The sequence below is a fragment of the Anomaloglossus baeobatrachus genome, chromosome 8, assembly GCF_048569485.1.
Source record: "Anomaloglossus baeobatrachus isolate aAnoBae1 chromosome 8, aAnoBae1.hap1, whole genome shotgun sequence".
NCBI lineage: Eukaryota > Metazoa > Chordata > Amphibia > Anura > Aromobatidae > Anomaloglossus > Anomaloglossus baeobatrachus.
The window spans coordinates 27,273,866-27,291,422 of record NC_134360.1 but is presented as its reverse complement, the minus strand read 5'-3'; the positions used below and the strand labels follow the sequence as shown (position 1 = coordinate 27,291,422).

Here is a 17,557-nt window from a genome sequence, read left to right as displayed (position 1 = left end):
AATTTAATTCTATGTATGATGCAATAAAATCGAGCATCAAAAAGCATTGGCATTTAATTAATAAAGATAAAGATCTTAGTGAGATGGCAAACGAGGGCCCCTTGATTTCATATAGGAGATGCAAGAATATAGGAGACATCCTTGTTGATAACCGCATTACTACTCCCAAATTAGGTACGTGGTTAGACCGCAATAAAACTAAAGGAAATTACAGGTGCGGCGGCTGCCCCTTCTGCGAATATCATTGCACAGGAGATATTTTAAAAATCGGTACTGAGCTATTTAAAATAAAAGATCTTATTACCTGTAAGTCTAACTATCTTGTATATGTTATCTTTTGCCCTTGTCAAAGATATTATATAGGCAAAACAATTCGGCCTCTATATGTCAGATTTAGGGAGCATTTCAAGTCCATAGCCTCTGGGATAGGTTCACCACGTTTAATTACCCATATGCAAGACTGTCATGGTGGAAATCCACGTCTTTTGAAATTTGCGGGTGTAATGAAAATTAATCCCTGTCCCACAGGAGGTGATACACATCGTTCTTTACTTAGAAAAGAATCGAGACTAATTATGGACTTGAATGCCCTCGGTCCCCTTGGCCTGAATGACAAAAATGACTTGTCAGTGTTCTTATAAGGCAGGTCCCTTTCTAGATACAATATAGGCTTTTCCTTTTTGTGATGTCTTTTGATAGACTATAATAAGCATTGTATTTGATCATTTTTCTACTCTGATTATACCCATGTATGTAATGACTGTATATAATCTATTTTTGATATTAATGTACAATAAGTCTCTATGTTTACCCGATACATTTACAGCTGGTATGTGTTTTTAAATTGCACATTATTCACGCAATGACGCTGCACCCGCATCACCTGTTATTTAAGGGCGGACGCAGCACCTTTGCATGCACTGGACCCGTAGAAGCAAGTTCACTTGCGAAACGCCCGCCGTCGTCCGGCGTGGCACACCCTCATCCTCCCTCACTACCTGTACCCCTGATGTGATCGTGGAATAAACAGACTTCCTTTATTCTGACTTTTGGAGTGCGACCTATTCATCTCTACTTTGTGGAATATATATATATATATATATATATATATATATATATATATATATATAATATATATATATATATATATATATATATATACACACACACGCACACATATACACATATGTACCGCCCTGCGGCCTCGACTGCGAGCCACCACCCGTGCTCGCGTTCTACGTGTGGTGGCTCGAGCCTCTCACGGTCCCGGGGGTCACGTCGCTCTGCAAGGGGGTTGGCGTTACAAACGGGGGAATGCGGGCATTTGGTTTTGGGATGATTGTTTGTGACGCCACCCACGGGTTGTGGTGATGGTGGGCACCACTGCTGCGGTAAAGGTACGGGGACTCCCGGGAGTGGTGTAGTGGCGCAGCTAGGTGTTGACCCCTCCGTGGGTAGGGGATGTTGGTCCCGGTGGTGCGAGGGCCAGGGAGCAGGGCGCAGTGTTGCAGTGCAGCGCGGTGCGGTGCCTGATGGCACTGGTGTACTCATGATTAAACCACACAGAGTCACTGGTAAACCAAACGAAGGTGTGCCTGAGCACTGGTAGTCCGCTCCCCGGCGTGTAGATGTCGGAGGAGCTCCTTTGCCCGCAGGCGCTGGCCCTTGGATCTCTGGCCTTTGGCGGTGGCTACTATCCGGACGGGTTGGGCTGTTGCCTTCAAACGGGACTTTGGTGGGAATGAACCCCTGAGGTCCAGACCGCAATCAGTTAATTCGACTATGGTGGTGGCATATAGCCTAGTTCGGGATCTGAGTATCCTGCCTGGTGCTCCAGTATCCTGTTAGCTCCCCGGTTCGGTTCCGGCGGGCCACTACCCTGTCCCGGTCCATTACGGTTCCGCTGGTTGTGTACCCGGTCTCCTGCAGGCGGTCACTGCCGTATGCCTGCCTGACTGTTTTGGACTCACTCTCCACTCCACTGTCCTGCACTGACTCGACTCAACTCAACTGTTTGTGTTTTCCTGCCTCAGGCCAGCAGACTCCTCGGTGGGTGTGTCTTTCTGCCTGACTCCGCCCACCTGGTGTGCCTGTCTAACACTGAGGGAGGCAATCAGGTCTTTGTGGTTGACTGATGGTACCTTTCTAGTGTGAGGGTGTATAGTTTTTGTTTTAAAGGATGGTAACATTTATTTATTTTTTAATATAGATTATGAAATAAAGGAAAAACCATGCCAAAAACAGAGGAGATGAAAAACATTCATTTAAGACAAATATGACAATTAAAGAGTAGGTCATTTTATAATGATTCATTTTTATGTGTAATTGACATATTTGTCTTAAATTAATATTTTGAATTTTCTTTGTTTTTTTGCAGTGTTTTTTACTTTATTTCTTAATCTATATTAAAAAATATAAATACAGAAAGGTCTTGGAATTTTCACACTGGCCACTGAGGCTAATTTAGAATCATACTTTTTGCAGAAAACTTTTCAGTAGTCTCACTATCATCATCACAGTCAGGATTACAATGACTGGTAACACCTCAATACACAGCTGATAACAGAAGAACCATTAATCACAATAGGTGATGTCACAGCTCACCTCCTCCCTCCACAATCACCTTCACCTACTTTCACAGGGAGTGAGGGGATAACAGGGGACTGGGGCTCGTAGACTGGCACTCAGGTTATGTGACCGTAGCTGTCCCTACTCCCAGAGCTGTGTCTAATGATGATGATGATGACTGGACCCATCGTCCTTGCCCTGCTTCTGGCCAGCCCTGATCTAATACCCCCTCTCCCTTACTCCAGGGGGAATGGGACAGGAGTGGTTGAACCCAAAGAAATGGACAAACAGGGAAAACGAAAACTCTATCACTCAGTACGCTAACACAGGGAAAATATAAAGAGCAGGGAGGAAGTAACCAGACGACAGGAGGAATTCTACCGCACTCCAAGCAACATGCAGTAAATCATTATTTACAGAAACACAACAGCACACGGACCGATTTAGCAAAAGCTATAGTAGGCATGAGAAGACAGATTCCTCCATCTTAAAAAGGCGGGGAGAAGCTGTGATAGATCTCCTGCAACATGTGAGGTAACGTGCAGGCTAGCGGAAGTTAAGTCCTGCTAGTCCAATCATTAATGACCACACAGCTGGTTGACGCCAGAGACTGCCTGTACAATCATAAAATTTTGCACAGCCACCTCATGTGACTAAGGGAACATCATAGACTATGTTTGGAAGGGAAAATTTAACCCCACAATTTACACTTATTCGCCAAAAAACCTGCTTACATTAAAGTCAATGGAGCCAATCAGAGCTCCTATTACAGTTTATTAATAGGAGCTGTGATTGGTTGCTATAGGCAATGAAGGATATTATTAGTATAAGAAGCTTATGTGTGAGGTAATATGATATCGGTGGAGAGACAGATAGAGACAGACAGGGAAAGAGACAGACAGACAGACAGAGACACACAGAAACACAGAGAGACAAAGAGAGACAGGGAGAAAGACAGAGACACAGACAGAGAGAGAAAAACGGAGAGATAGTCAGAGACAGACAGAGAGCCAGTGAGATAGAGACACACAAAAACAGCAGATAGAGAGACAGACGGAGAGATAGAGACAGATAGACAGAAAAAGAGAGAGAGAGATAGAGAAAGAGACAGACAGGGAAAGAGACAAAGAGATGAGACAGACAGAGAGAGAAACAGACAGCGAAGGAGACAGCTAGAGAGGGAGGACGGGAGAGAGGAACAGAGACACTTAGGCTGCTTTCACACATCCGGTTTTAGCAGAGTCGGCCAATCTGGCTCTAAAACCTGTGCAACGGTTGCGGCGACAAAACCACATCCTTTGCATAAGTTTTTGACATGCGGCCTGTCCGTTTTTTGCCGCTTGTGGCACGCTACTGAGCATGCGCAGTGAAAAAAACCGCATGCAGCGTCCATAGGCATGCATTGCAAATCGTGCTGCATCGGCCAGATGCGGCGCAATGCATTTTTTTTTTTGCCGGACAAAAAAAACGTGCCAGGCAACGTTCCATCCGGCCGCCGCATCGGCTAAATCTGCTGCATGCGGCAAAAAACGGACGGAACGCAAGCCCATGCGGCACAATACGGCGCTAATGTAAGTCTATGCAAAAAAACGCAACCGGCGGCAAAAAAACCCGGTTGCGGTTTTTCTGCAGAGCGCCGTATTGTGCCGCACTTCAAAAACCGGATGTGTGAAAGCAGCCTAAGTTACTATCCCAGGCAACGCTGGGTACTACAGCTTTGATTAATAAACCTGGAGTTCAAAACAGCTGCTTTAAGTTCATGAACAAAGCAGTTAAAACAGCTCTTTCAGATGGAGATTGTGAGAAAAGGAAGATATAAGGTAATAGGAGTACAAAGGTTCTTAATTTTGGAAATCTTGGTCAGTAATTAAAACAAAAAAACAGTTTAGTTACTTTTTAAACATATAAAATGACTTTTCAAATACTTTTAGCACCTCCTATAATAATATTATTAAAAAAATCTGACATTATGAAAAATAGGAATTCAAATATTTTGGGCGACACTGAAAGAATTTATGAAATGTGTGATGCAAATTTAGGTGGAATGCCAACCACTAGGTGGAATGCCAACTATCCATTTAGGTAATAATCAATTATAGCTCCTTATTATCTCTTCATTAAATTTCCACTGACACAAATCTAATTTATTATCATCTTATTTTACCAGCATTAATTAGGATGCGGTCGCTCCAGACTCCGCATCCCTCTCGCTGACTTGTCATTAAAATGAGTTCTAGACACTAACAAAATCTTTGCAGTAAATTAGAATCCACAATGCTTTCCTCCTATTAGACGTGGCCCTTTGGGACTAAAATCATTGAACGTTTATATAGCAAAAGAGGACCCGATAATGGAAAATGTGCAAAAATATTCACATTCTAATGCTTAAAGGGGTTGTCTGGGACTTTAACAGTGATGACCACGACATCAATGTCTTATCGGTGGGGTGTGAAACCTGGAGCCCCCACCGATCAGCTGTTCCTGAAGCCGCTGGAACTACTCAGTTGTGGAGCTGCACAGCACAGCTCCGTCAACAGAATAGTGACTGCACATCCACCCCCTACTGATTTGAATAGGTGATAGATATGTAGTATCCATCCATGGCTACTATACACTCGATTGAGCTGTGCAGCTCCGCAACTGAGTAGTTCCATCCGGTAGTGGCACAAAGAACAGCTGATCGGATGTGGTGCAAGGTGTTGCACTCCCACCAATCAGATTAGATATAGGTCATCAACGCTAAAGTCCCGGACAACCCCTGTAACGTGTTTCCTTGACATATAAATTATTGAAGAACTCTTCTAAGTCAATTCTAACTTTAAAAAAAATCTATCAGTAAGATCAATGCCTGTCCCTAAAAACCACAAATTTATACCTTCTACACTGACAAGCAAAAGGGTAACAATGTTTTGCGCTTTTGACTTTCAAGCTCCATATCTCTCCATCCTCTACTGCTTTGAGCGTGAGACGAACTTCATTTTATAGACAATCATCTTGGCTATCTCATACATAAATGTGACTTGCAGCTATTTAGCATATGATTAGTTATGCAGTTTCTTGTCAGGTCACTGCATTGTTACTGTTTTGCTCCTGCAAAGCTAAATTTTATTTTTACTATTATGTCATTATTTTGTAAATCCTCTTTTGGCTTTCAGCACTGCCTGAATATTTCTGGGCTTTCGATCAGATTCAAGTATGTCTCGACTGAAATATGATGCCAGGTTTCTTCTACGCATTCCCAGTGTTGGTGTATACTGGTCAGGTCTCTTCTCCACGTTCCCAGTGTTGGTGTATACCAGTCAGGTCTCTTCTCCACGTTCCCAGTGTTGGTGTATACTGGTCAGGTCTCTTCTCCACATTCCCAGTGTTGGTGTATACCGGTCAGGTCTCTTCTCCACGTTCCCAGTGTTGGTGTATACTGGTCAGGTCTCTTCTCCATATCCCCAGTGTTGGTGTATACTGGTCAGGTCTCTTCTCCACGTTCCCAGTGTTGGTGTATACTGGTCAGGTCTCTTCTCCATGTTCCCAGTGTAGGTGTATACCGGTCTGGTCTCTTCTCCATGTTCCCAGTGTAGGTGTATACTGGTCTGGTATCTTCCCCACGTTCCCAGTGTTGGTGTATACTGGTCAGGTCTCTTCTCCACATTCCCAGTGTTGGTGTATACTGGTCAGGTCTCTTCCCCACGTTCCCAGTGTTGGTGTATACTGGTCAGGTCTCTTCTCCACGTTCCCAGTGTTGGTGTATACTGGTCAGGTCTCTTCTCCACGTTCCCAGTGTTGGTGTATACTGGTCAGGTCTCTTCTCCATGTTCCCAGTGTTGGTGTATACTGGTCAGGTCTCTTCTCCATATCCCCAGTGTTGGTGTATACCGGTCTGGTCTCTTCTCCATGTTCCCAGTGTAGGTGTATACTGGTCTGGTATCTTCCCCACGTTCCCAGTGTTGGTGTATACTGGTCAGGTCTCTTCTCCACGTTCCCAGTGTTGGTGTATACTGGTCAGGTCTCTTCTCCACGTTCCCAGTGTTGGTGTATACTGGTCAGGTCTCTTCTCCACGTTCCCAGTGTTGGTGTATACCGGTCAGGTCTCTTCTCCATGTTCCCAGTGTTGGTGTATACTGGTCAGGTCTCTTCTCCACGTTCCCAGTGTTGGTGTATACTGGTCAGGTCTCTTCTACAAATTGCCAGTGTTGGTGTATACTGGTCAGGTCTCTTCTCCATATCCCCAGTGTTGGTGTATACTGGTCAGGTCTCTTCTCCATGTTCCCAGTGTTGGTGTATACTGGTCAGGTCTCTTCTCCACGTTCCCAGTGTTGGTGTATACTGGTCAGGTCTCTTCTCCACGTTCCCAGTGTTGGTGTATACTGGTCAGGTCTCTTCTCCATGTTCCCAGTGTTGGTGTATACTGGTCAGGTCTCTTCTCCATATCCCCAGTGTTGGTGTATACTGGTCAGGTCTCTTCTCCATGTTCCCAGTGTTGGTGTATACTGGTCAGGTCTCTTCTCCACGTTCCCAGTGTTGGTGTATACTGGTCAGGTCTCTTCTCCACGTTCCCAGTGTTGGTGTATACCGGTCAGGTCCCTTCTCCATGTTCCCAGTGTTGGTGTATACTGGTCAGGTCTCTTCTCCATGTTCTCAGTGTTGGTGTATACTGGTCAGGTCTCTTCTCCACGTTCCCAGTGTTGGTGTATACTGATCAGGTCTCTTCTCCACGTTCCCAGTGTTGGTGTATACTGGTCAGGTCTCTTCTCCACGTTCCCAGTGTTGGTGTATACTGGTCAGGTCTCTTCTCCACGTTCCCAGTGTTGGTGTATACTGGTCAGGTCTCTTCTCCACGTTCCCAGTGTTGGTGTATACTGGTCAGGTCTCTTCTCCACGTTCCCAGTGTTGGTGTATACTGGTCAGGTCTCTTCTCCACGTTCCCAGTGTTGGTGTATACTGATCAGGTCTCTTCTCCACGTTCCCAGTGTTGGTGTATACTGGTCAGGTCTCTTCTACACGTTCCCAGTGTTGGTGTATACTGGTCAGCTCACTTAGGTATGTATACATCTTTTTCTTCACCTCTCCCCACAAGTGTTGGATTGGCTTGAGGTCTGGGGACTGTGGGGACAATCCAGCTCCTCTACTTCATTGTCACTGACCCATTTCTTCTCCAATCTCACCGTATTCTTCGGGTCATTGTCCTCCTGGAACACTATGTCGTCCTTTTCATACTCAGTACTCTAGTGTATGAAGTAACTCGTCTTGTAGGATCCTCACATATAGCTCAGCATTGAGACCACCATCCATCCTGGTCAAGTATCCAACGCCTTTGACTGTGAAACACCTCCATATCATCAGACTTCCTCCACCAAACTTGACAATTCCTTCCATTTCTCGATCCTTTAGCTCCTTTTTCCCTTGTTTCTTCCAGAACCATTTTCCCCATCAGACCAGTCATCGCTCCAAATCCCCCGTTTCCAATCTTCCACTTTTTGTACTGTTGTGCAAACTCGAGCCAACGCTTCTTATGACAATATTGAAGTTGAAGCTTCTTCACCATTTTTCGGGCCACCATTCCAGACTTGTGTAACGTGCGTCGCTCGGTGCTTGCATGGACGTCTGTGATCTCACTATTAAGGAGCATATGAGCCGCCTCCACTGCCGGGTGTCACCAGAACTTATAGACCTTGTGATGAGTGACTTGCGGACCCCAATATTTTGCCTGGCTGTCACCTTTGGCTTTGAATGGATGGACGGACTTCATTTCTTATTCTCCCAACACTCATGGCCTCACATGATGCCGTTTAGCAACTTTCTTGGCCGAGTGACACTATCGAGGAGCTGTATGATTCTCTATTCTTGGGAAATCTTTAGGCTATGTTCGCACGTTGCGTCGGTGTACCTGCAGTTTATTCTGCACGTTTTCCTTCCCTTGGTTTTTGACCAAATGGCTTTATTGCTGTGGAGTGATTGTCTGAATCCGTGGTGGATAATGACAGAGTGTGCTGCTGGCACTATTTTTCTATGGGAAAGCCGGTGGAAGGATCTTTTAGTACTTCCTCCATTAGGATGATTGCTCAAACTAGTGGAGCGCATGGTGCGTTCCACGGCTGAATTTCAGCAGCGCCCGTGAGTGAAGCCCGTTTACGTCACTTCCTGTGACGTGGGTGCTCACCAGCGTCACTTCCGGGGATTCCTTACGAGCGCTCCGTACCTGGACCCTCCCCGTCTACGTCATCTTCTATGACGAGCATAGGAATGCCTCACTTCCGGTTTTCCGGAGCTGTGGGTGGCGTCTGGCGCCATTTTTAAACACAGGCGCCGCCAGCACAGTATGAGATGCCGGATTACAAGTCCTACACGTGGCAAACTGCAGCCAGATTTCCTACCCTAATAGGGAGCCCCTGATGAACCCTGATGTGACTTGCGATCGGGGGGAAACGCGTTGGGCAGTGTTTCGGTGGTGTCAATTGGACCCTGATGTATTTACATCCGTCATAGGACTTCTATGATTAAGCTAAGTACTATGCTTATATCTTATGATCACTGTTATGGTTATGTGGACCTCAGTAACTGGCTCATAATCCATTGCATGTATCACCTTTTGTGAAGTTCATATTGCCCTCTATGAGAGTGTCTACAATAGCCTATTTTGCCTTCTGTGAAGTGTGTACCCTATATTGATTTAACTATACGTACTGCTGTCTCCCAAAAATTTCTTTGAGGGAGCTTTTGGTACGTTATTAATAGGGCATTAGGAGATCCTAATTATGACAATTTTGGCATTTGCCTTTGTCTGGTCATGTGAAATTGTGACTATCTCCTTTTTCTGGAATTAAGGGCGCTCCTTTGAATAGCTTATTGAGCCTGGGAGATTTTTCCAAGGGTTCTTTATATTGTAGGCACATGTGACTTACTACCTTTGTGATAGGCATATTTAGAGGTACATGAGTGGTGTATATAGGCACTACAGTGATAATTGGTGTGCCATTTTCTGAAGCTTGACAAATATTGTTGCTATGGTCCACTTGTAAACACTTTATACTATTGAATAAGACTGTTCTATTGATACGATTGTATGAGATTTCCCTTGAGTATTGTCTGTAAAGTGCAACCGTCCCTCACTTCCCCCTTCCCAGACTAGCTGCACAATAAGATCAGCGAAGGGAAAGCAGGGTGAGTCTTCGTTGAGTGGGGGCGCCACAGCGCTTAGGTTTAGGGTGCCAACCTCCGCGGTAAGGCAGGGCCTCTATAGGGTTCGTTTGGCCAATTCCTGGTTGCACTTTCAAAATCTTGTTTGATATTCATACATTATATGACTGTTTCAAACTTATTTAGACTGGATATGTATATACAATCTGACTTTTTCAATAGGCAGCATTAATTGCTATGTATTAGGGACGTGTAATTTCTCTTTCCTGGTGCTAGCCAGGGTGACCTCCTGATTTAAAGGGGTCCTCTACTTCTCTGGCGGTTATTGGAATTTTATGTCCCGTCTATGTGTGTATTGTTTTTGTTTGGGGTTTGTTTTAATAAGTAATTAATAAAATTTAAATTTTTAAGGGGTTTTTGGTCCTTTGGTCTATACAAATGGCTTTTGACCATTTTTTAGCGCTAAAAACGCATGCGTTTTTACCGCGTTTTTAGTGCGTTTTTAGCGCTTTTTACCTGCGTTTTCACCTGCGTTTCTGCAGATGCGTTTTTGAGATCAAGACACTGAGAAATAAAGTTGAATTAGTCAAAAAGAATGAAAAAAGAGAAAAAAAGTCTAAAATTAACTTTTAATAAAATTAAATGGGAAATTATCAATTTTAATGTAATAATAGCGGTTATGCACATTTTAACAGAAAAATAGCTAAAGTTTATTATTTTTTAGCATTTAAATTTTCGGTTATTGTGTGTGTGTAAAGGAACATTAGAACCCATTAATTTTATGCCAGAAAAGCATGCGTTTTTGGAGCCAAAAACGCAGTTGAAAAGCAGGTAAAAAGCATGAAAAACGCAGGAATTGTGATTTTGGTTGCTTTTTGACATTTCTCATTGACTCCAATGTTAAGGAAACGCTGCAGAAATGGCAAAAACAACTGACATGCTGCTTCTTTTTCAGCATGGTTTTTGACCACAAATATGCAAATTAAACGCTGCTGAACAAAAAGCAAAGTGCAGACAGGATTTCTGCTTTTACCATAGACTTTGCTGGAAATCAAAAACGCATGCCTTTTTGCCCAAAAACGCTGCTGCCAAAAACGCTGCAGAAACGCGGTAAAAAACGCAACGTGCGAACATAGCCTTATGGCTGCTTCTTGATTTGAACCACTGACCTTTCACTTGGGAATCAACCTAATAACACACTGAGCTATTAGGGAATGAGAGAACAGGTTGTAATTTGAAGTATACAAGAAGAAAAAGATTTTTCCACCACCAGGAGCAAAACAGTAACAATGCAGTGACATGACAAGGATGTACATAACTAATCATATGCTACATAAGTGCACGTCAAATGCATTTAAAAGATAGCCAAGATGATTGTCTATAAAATGAAGGTCATCTCACGCTCAAAGTTGTAGAGGATGGTGAGATATGAAGCCTGAAAGTTTAGAACATTGTTACCCTTTTGCTCATCAGTGTATGGTCCACTGTCTGTGTGACAAGGCAAGGAAATCTGACATGAGCTATCAATCAAGCTAAAGTGGCTGATGCTGTTGAAAGAAACAAACCCTGGAGGTAGAGGCTCAGAATATGCTCTGTCTTTTTATTATTTTAAACGCTTCCAGGGTATGAAAAAGAGTCCAGCAAAATGGTGTTTGGATTCTGGTAAATCCTAAAAATGTTTAACTTCCCAGCATCTAAAAATTTCAGGAAGTTTGTAAAAAATTGAGTTGGTTCATCTCTAATTACTATACTTAAAAAAAAAAAAAAAAAAAAATATATATCCTGAAATCTTACAGTTTTCACGCCTAAAGATAAGCTGATACTTCCTGTCCTGTAGAGATCACTTCTCACGCGGTCAGCTCAATAATATCACAGGCAGGAATACAATGAAAGGTAACACCTATATTTAACTATTACAGGTTCCCACCATGGATAAAAAGGGATAGCCACAGATCACCTCCTCCCTGCATAATGACCTCTGCGCAGGTGTCAGAGCAGGCCCATTTCCCATTATAGTCAGTCATCTCCAGAATACAAGTTCCCATACTGGTTCATAACCACAATCAGTGTAGAGGATGCAATCGCACCTTGGTCCTGGAGCCTAGGGGGGGGGGGGGGGACAAAATCCCCTTTGGCCTATAGAAATAGACTAATGTTATAAAAAAATATGCAATAATTGGGGTCCATTGAGCTTTTGCATTGGGGCCTGTTGGAGCTTTTAAATGGAGGTTCATGAGCTTCAAGTTACGCCACCCTTCCTCTTGTCTATGTAGTAAATGGAAAGCATATTGTCACGGGTCTGTCACGGGTGACAGACTGTCCTGTGGTATCTGGCAATACAAAGTTGCAGCATTTGGCTGCACAAACTGCTCCCTGACCTTTTATTATTCCTGCTTGATGTATATGGTATCTTATGTATTTCCTCTGCTTGGGGTTCATCCCTTTCCCTTTAGGACCCTGCAGAGTTCCTCACCCTTTCAGCTGTTTCCATCAGCACTTCCATTTGTATCCTTAAATTCCCTCATTACCTTCTGGTCTGTGCTGGTGATAGCTATAGCTACCTACAGATTATGAGTGCAAGCAGTCGGCTTGCAGTCATCTGGAGTAACTTAGTTGCATTTTGCAGTCCGCCTCTCTGGATCTTCTTGGAGATAAGTTGTTTTTTTTATTTTCCCTTGTTTGTTATCCCGTGTCTTCTTTAGAGCTTAGTGGGGTTGACAAAGAGCTCAATCCATCCACTTCGTTCCCAGGGCCTATTTCAGGGTCAGCCAGGGCCAGGTATCCTGCTCGGCGCATAGATGTGTGACAGGAGAACCAGGGATTGGTACAGAACACCGACCCCACAGGGTTCAAGCTGCCCGACCAGAGACTGAGAGACTACAAGAAGGGGACCCCCAGATGCTCCAAGCCTTGGGGACCCACCAACCAGAGACAGGTGCAGGGGAAAGAAGCCACAAGGTCACCAAACTGGCACTGGGACTAAGGGAACCAGTGGTGAGGACTAGCCTCCCTCCGGGTACCAGTCATCACAATGCTGTAAGTAAAGAGAACCAGTTAGGCCGGCTTCACACATCCGGCTTTTCGCCGGTTTGGCGGATCCGGCGCTCTCCCGTACAGACAATACAGTATAGTGACAGCGCTGTAACTTCCGGGTCACATGCGCCGGTCACATGACAGCATGTGACCGGCGCTTGTTGCGCTGTCACTGTACTGTAGTCACTGTATGGGAGAGCGCCGGATCCGGCAAACCGGCGAAAAGCCGGATGTGTGAAACCGGCCTTACACTGCAATCCCTTGTGTGGCCTACCTTATTTCCACGCCTAACTTCATCACTTACCCCCTGGAGCCCAGGCCCTACTTGCGGAGGGCCCAACATCCAGGCTGCCACTAACACCAGCCACAGCGGTGAGAAACTGTGCAGAGGCGGTTCCATCACCATAACCGCAACCCGTAAGTCACGTCACGATACAAACTTTATAAGTATTGCCCCTTCAAGCGACTCCCAGGGTAACAAAACTGGGCAATAGCCACTCAGTGAACTGTCCCCGTAAATATATGGCCCGGAACCGAGTACTCCATAGCCCTGGGGCAAGACAGATGCAAAACCTATCTAGGGTGGTGAAGGAAGCCAGGGCTTGGTCAGGGGTCACCATCTCCCTTCCCTTTCGCTGGGTACTTCCACAAACCTATCATGACACATACCCCCATAAAAAATGTCTATAAAGTATAGCTAGTGCCCCATCATTTTAGTGACCGGTAGGGGTCTCAGAAATCAGTCTTACAAAGATGACAGCTAAATCTATGAATTGATACATTTAGTAAATTGCCTTCATTTCTCGTTAATATTGTAACATTACATTTACAAGACAAACAGCCCCGGCCGTGGAGCTCTAATGTTAATGGCCCCCATTAACCTCGTGAACGGAGTAAATGTAATATTCTTTTTTTAAAGACTCATTTTGTCATATGTTAATGTTACATATCATTTCATCTAATGACTTTATAACCCCGGGCTGTTCTTCCTTATCATACTTCACAAATCAAACATTGATCCCCGTGTCAAAAGCCCAAAGACTAATCCATAAGATAAAAAATAGATGATGTAAAGTAAATCAGGGTCTTATGCCTTATTACCTGCTATGACGCCGACACAGATATACATTTGTATAAGACTGGTGCTAAAAGTGGCTAAAATCATTCCAACTCCACTGAGGAGACCACCAAAGATAACCACCGGTCTGCTGCCGTATCGGTTCACCAGGATACTGCTGACCGGGCCTAAAAAATGAAAAATAGACATTATAACAATGTAACAAAAGACAAAACATGACACTATAAACAGCAACATAACAGCATAAACACAAAATGTATAATGTATCACATAGTGGCTTAAAGGAATTGTCCATTTTTGTTTAAATCTTTTCCAAGGTTTCAGGAGTAATTTTTAAGGTTAGGGTTCAGGAAAACCCAATAAAAAAAAACAACTTATGGATTCTTTTTATTACCACCATGAAACTGTCATGCGGTGTTCAGCTTTGCACTCGTTGGGTGTCATGGCGGCGGCGGACTCTATTGTTGGTAGTTATGTCACAGGAGTGACCGGGGTAAGTGGGGCAGGGAGCTTTAAACTGGCATTCAGACTAGGGACCCTGCGCTGTTCCTTATCTCAGAGGTAGGCTTGATGGTAGCTAGGTTTGGGCCACCAGCATGACCCTAATTCCTCTCCACTATCATGTAGTGTTCAGCATTGCACTCACTGGGTGTCATGGTGGTGTTGGACTCTATTGTTGGTAGTTATGTCACAGGAGTGACTGGGGTAACTGGAGCAGGGACCTCCAAACTGGCCCTCCTTCTAGGGACCCTGCGCTGTTCCTTATCTCAGAAGTAAGCTTGATGGTAGCCAGGTCTGGGCCACCAGCTTGACCCTAACTCCTGAACATGATTAAGACTATGTATCGAAACGCGTAGTTCAATGGGGTATTTGACCAACTTTACTACACTGCTGACCGCTATATTTTAATGGAATTTTCTAAATATACTTCTGGTTTTTATCTTGCAACCTGAGGACTGCGCTGGACGTTTTTCTTTCATTTTTCTGAATATATGGCAGCCAAGCTTTCCGTGCGCTGGGTCCAAACAGGGAGCGGTGAACAGCAGGATCAGTGAGCTGAATTTCTCTTTCTTTTTCTGATATGGAGAGATTGTTTTAGTCCATATAAGAATTTTTTTTTTACTTGGAATTAATAAATTTGAAGTTTTTTTTAAAGACATGGTGCTGGATATGTTTTCCTCCCCTCCTCCTTTCCAATGATTGTAATAGTTGGGTGTGCCTCAGTTAGGACTGCCGCATCATGTAATGCTTTATTTCACCAGTGGGGTGCTACAAGGAAACTGCATGGTGTTTGGCTTTAAAGTTGCTGACTGTCATGGAGGTATCTGACACTGTTCACACTGCAGAATGACACTCCACACTATGCCTCATTTGGTGTTTCTTAGTTGCACAGAAAGGTTCCAGCGTCGACCAGCTGTGTTCTCATTAGTGATCAGACTTGCAGGAGTTAAATCTCTTCTAGCCTGCTGGTTACGTCTTAAATCACATGTTGTCGGAGACCTATCACAGTTACTCCCCATCTTTTTAAGATGGTGGAGCAAGTCTTCCTATGCCGACTATATCATTTGCTAAATTGGTCTGTGTACTGTAGTGTACTGTAGTGTTCTAATTGCTGGTGATTTATTGCGTGCTGCTTGATGTGCTGTGGAAATTCTCTCACCATCAGGTTGTTTCCTCCCTGCTCTTAATTTCCTCTTTATCACGTATTGTCTTATATCTCCCTATTGTTCTAGCTGTGTGATATAGGTCTTGGTTTCCCAATTTGACTAGATCTGTAGGTTCAAACACTCCTAACCTGGCCCTCCCCTGGGGTGAGTAAGAGGGGGTATTCGATTAGAGCTGGCCAGTAGCAGGGCAAGGAAGGCGGCCCAGACATCATCACCATCAGACATAACTCTAGGATCAGAAACAGCTAGGGTGCCCCTAGTCTGAGGGCCAGTTTAGGAGCCCCGGTCCCCAGCTATCCCATCACATCCCGTGATACATCATCATCTTAAGACGCAAGGGCACAATGAAAGCGAAGAGTGGGAGTACTGGGCTTGCCAGAAGCATAGCAAGGAAGGCGGCCCAGACATCTTCACCCCCAGAGGTATCACTGGGATTAGGGACAGCTAGGGCCAGTCTAGCAGCCCCTGTCACCTGTGATCATAGGATTAGCTAGAAAAATAGACTGTCCAGAGTCTTTTCCATCCTCTTCTACAGCAAAACCTTCCAATGTAGACTATTATAAAGCTGTAAATTAGAAACTGATGATATTTTCTCACCCTTCTGTTTCTTAAATTATAAGAAAAGTCTAAGAGAATTTTCAGAATGAAGCACCCCCCCCCCCCTCCGAAATCAAGTCACAGGGTTTGCAAATAGTCCCTACATGCTCCGGTGATAGAAGAGGAGCATCATTACCCACAGAACAAATGACTTCTCCAGCCGGCGTTCAGCAATTTGTACTGGGAATGCCAGATTACAGCGGGCAAAAAAAAATGCCCAGTCAGGGGGCTCCGACAAATAGAGAGCAATTTAAAGACATAGAGATACACAAAGCATTTTCTTGCCAAGGTGAAAGCGATAGAAGTAATGGAACGAAATGATTCCGGAGAGCGGAGAAAAGACAAAGCAAGACGGAGAAGATCATTCTTCATGCATTTTACTGGAGATTGTAGCTCATCCGGCTGCATATATCTGGCCTGTGCTAAACCCGGCGCAGCCATTACGGTTACCAAACAACGCAATCATACATTCTCCATAACACGATGGAAAAAAATGAGCCGCGCGCTGCCCAATAAACCAGAAATCCTGCTCACTCACCTAGAATAGAAGAATAAAACGCCGGCTTCTCGCCATAAAATGGACAATGCAGTTTTCCTTACTTAACAAGAAGAAGAATAAACTTTTGAACTTGACTCCCTTAACCCCTTCCCGCCTCCACCAATTTTCGTTTTTGCACCCTTCTTCCAAGAGCCGTAACCTTTTTTCCCGCGGACCTAGCTGCACGAGGGCTCGTTTTTACAAGGACGAGTTATAGTTTTTCAATGATACAATTCATTTTACAAGATATTAAAATAAAAAAGAGATGATAAAAATTTCAAGTGCGGTGAAATGGTTACATAAGAAAACCCCATAATTCTGCCATTGTCTTTTTTTGGGGAGCTTCTACTTACAGCGTTCATGTGCGGTAAAAATGCTTTGATAAAATGATTCTTGAGGTCTGTGCAATTATGGTGATACCAAACCTGTAACGTTTATGTTATACTTTAATGGCTTGAAAAAAATTGGAACCGGTGGCTCAGTGGTTAGCACTGCAGTCTTGTTGTGGCTCAGTGGATAACACTGGAGTCTTGTGGTGGCTCAGTGGATAGCACTGCAGTCTTGTGGTGGCTCAGTCGTTAGCACTGCAGTCTTGTGGTCACTCAGCGGTTAGCACTGCAGAATATTGGTGGCTCAGCGGTTAGCACTGCAGTCTTGTGGTGGCTCAGTGGTTAGCAATGCAGTCTTGAGGTGGCTCAGTGGTTAGCACTGCAGTCTTGTGGTGGCTCAGTGGTTAGCACTGCAGTCTTGTGGTGGCTCAGTGGATAGCACTGCAGTCTTGTGGTGGCTCAGTGGATAGCACTGCAGTCTTGTGGTGGCTCAGTGGATAGCACTGCAGTCTTGTGGTGGCTCAGTGGATAGCACTGCAGTCTTTTGGTGGCTCAGTGGTTAGCACTGCAGTCTTGTGGTGGCTCAGTGGTTAGCACTGCAGTCTTGTGGTGGCTC

The 17,557-nt window shown here is 44.4% G+C and overlaps 1 protein-coding gene across 1 annotated transcript in view; it reads right to left on the bottom strand.

The window, feature by feature from the left end:
* The window catches only part of LOC142249105 (monocarboxylate transporter 2-like), a 65,876-nt gene that overhangs the window by 6,554 nt on the left and 41,765 nt on the right, over window positions 1–17,557 (bottom strand). The window contains exon 2 of the mRNA XM_075320698.1: window positions 13,834–13,977. Within this exon, the coding sequence (XP_075176813.1) occupies window positions 13,834–13,977 (144 nt within the window). The remainder of the gene's footprint in view (window positions 1–13,833; window positions 13,978–17,557) is intronic.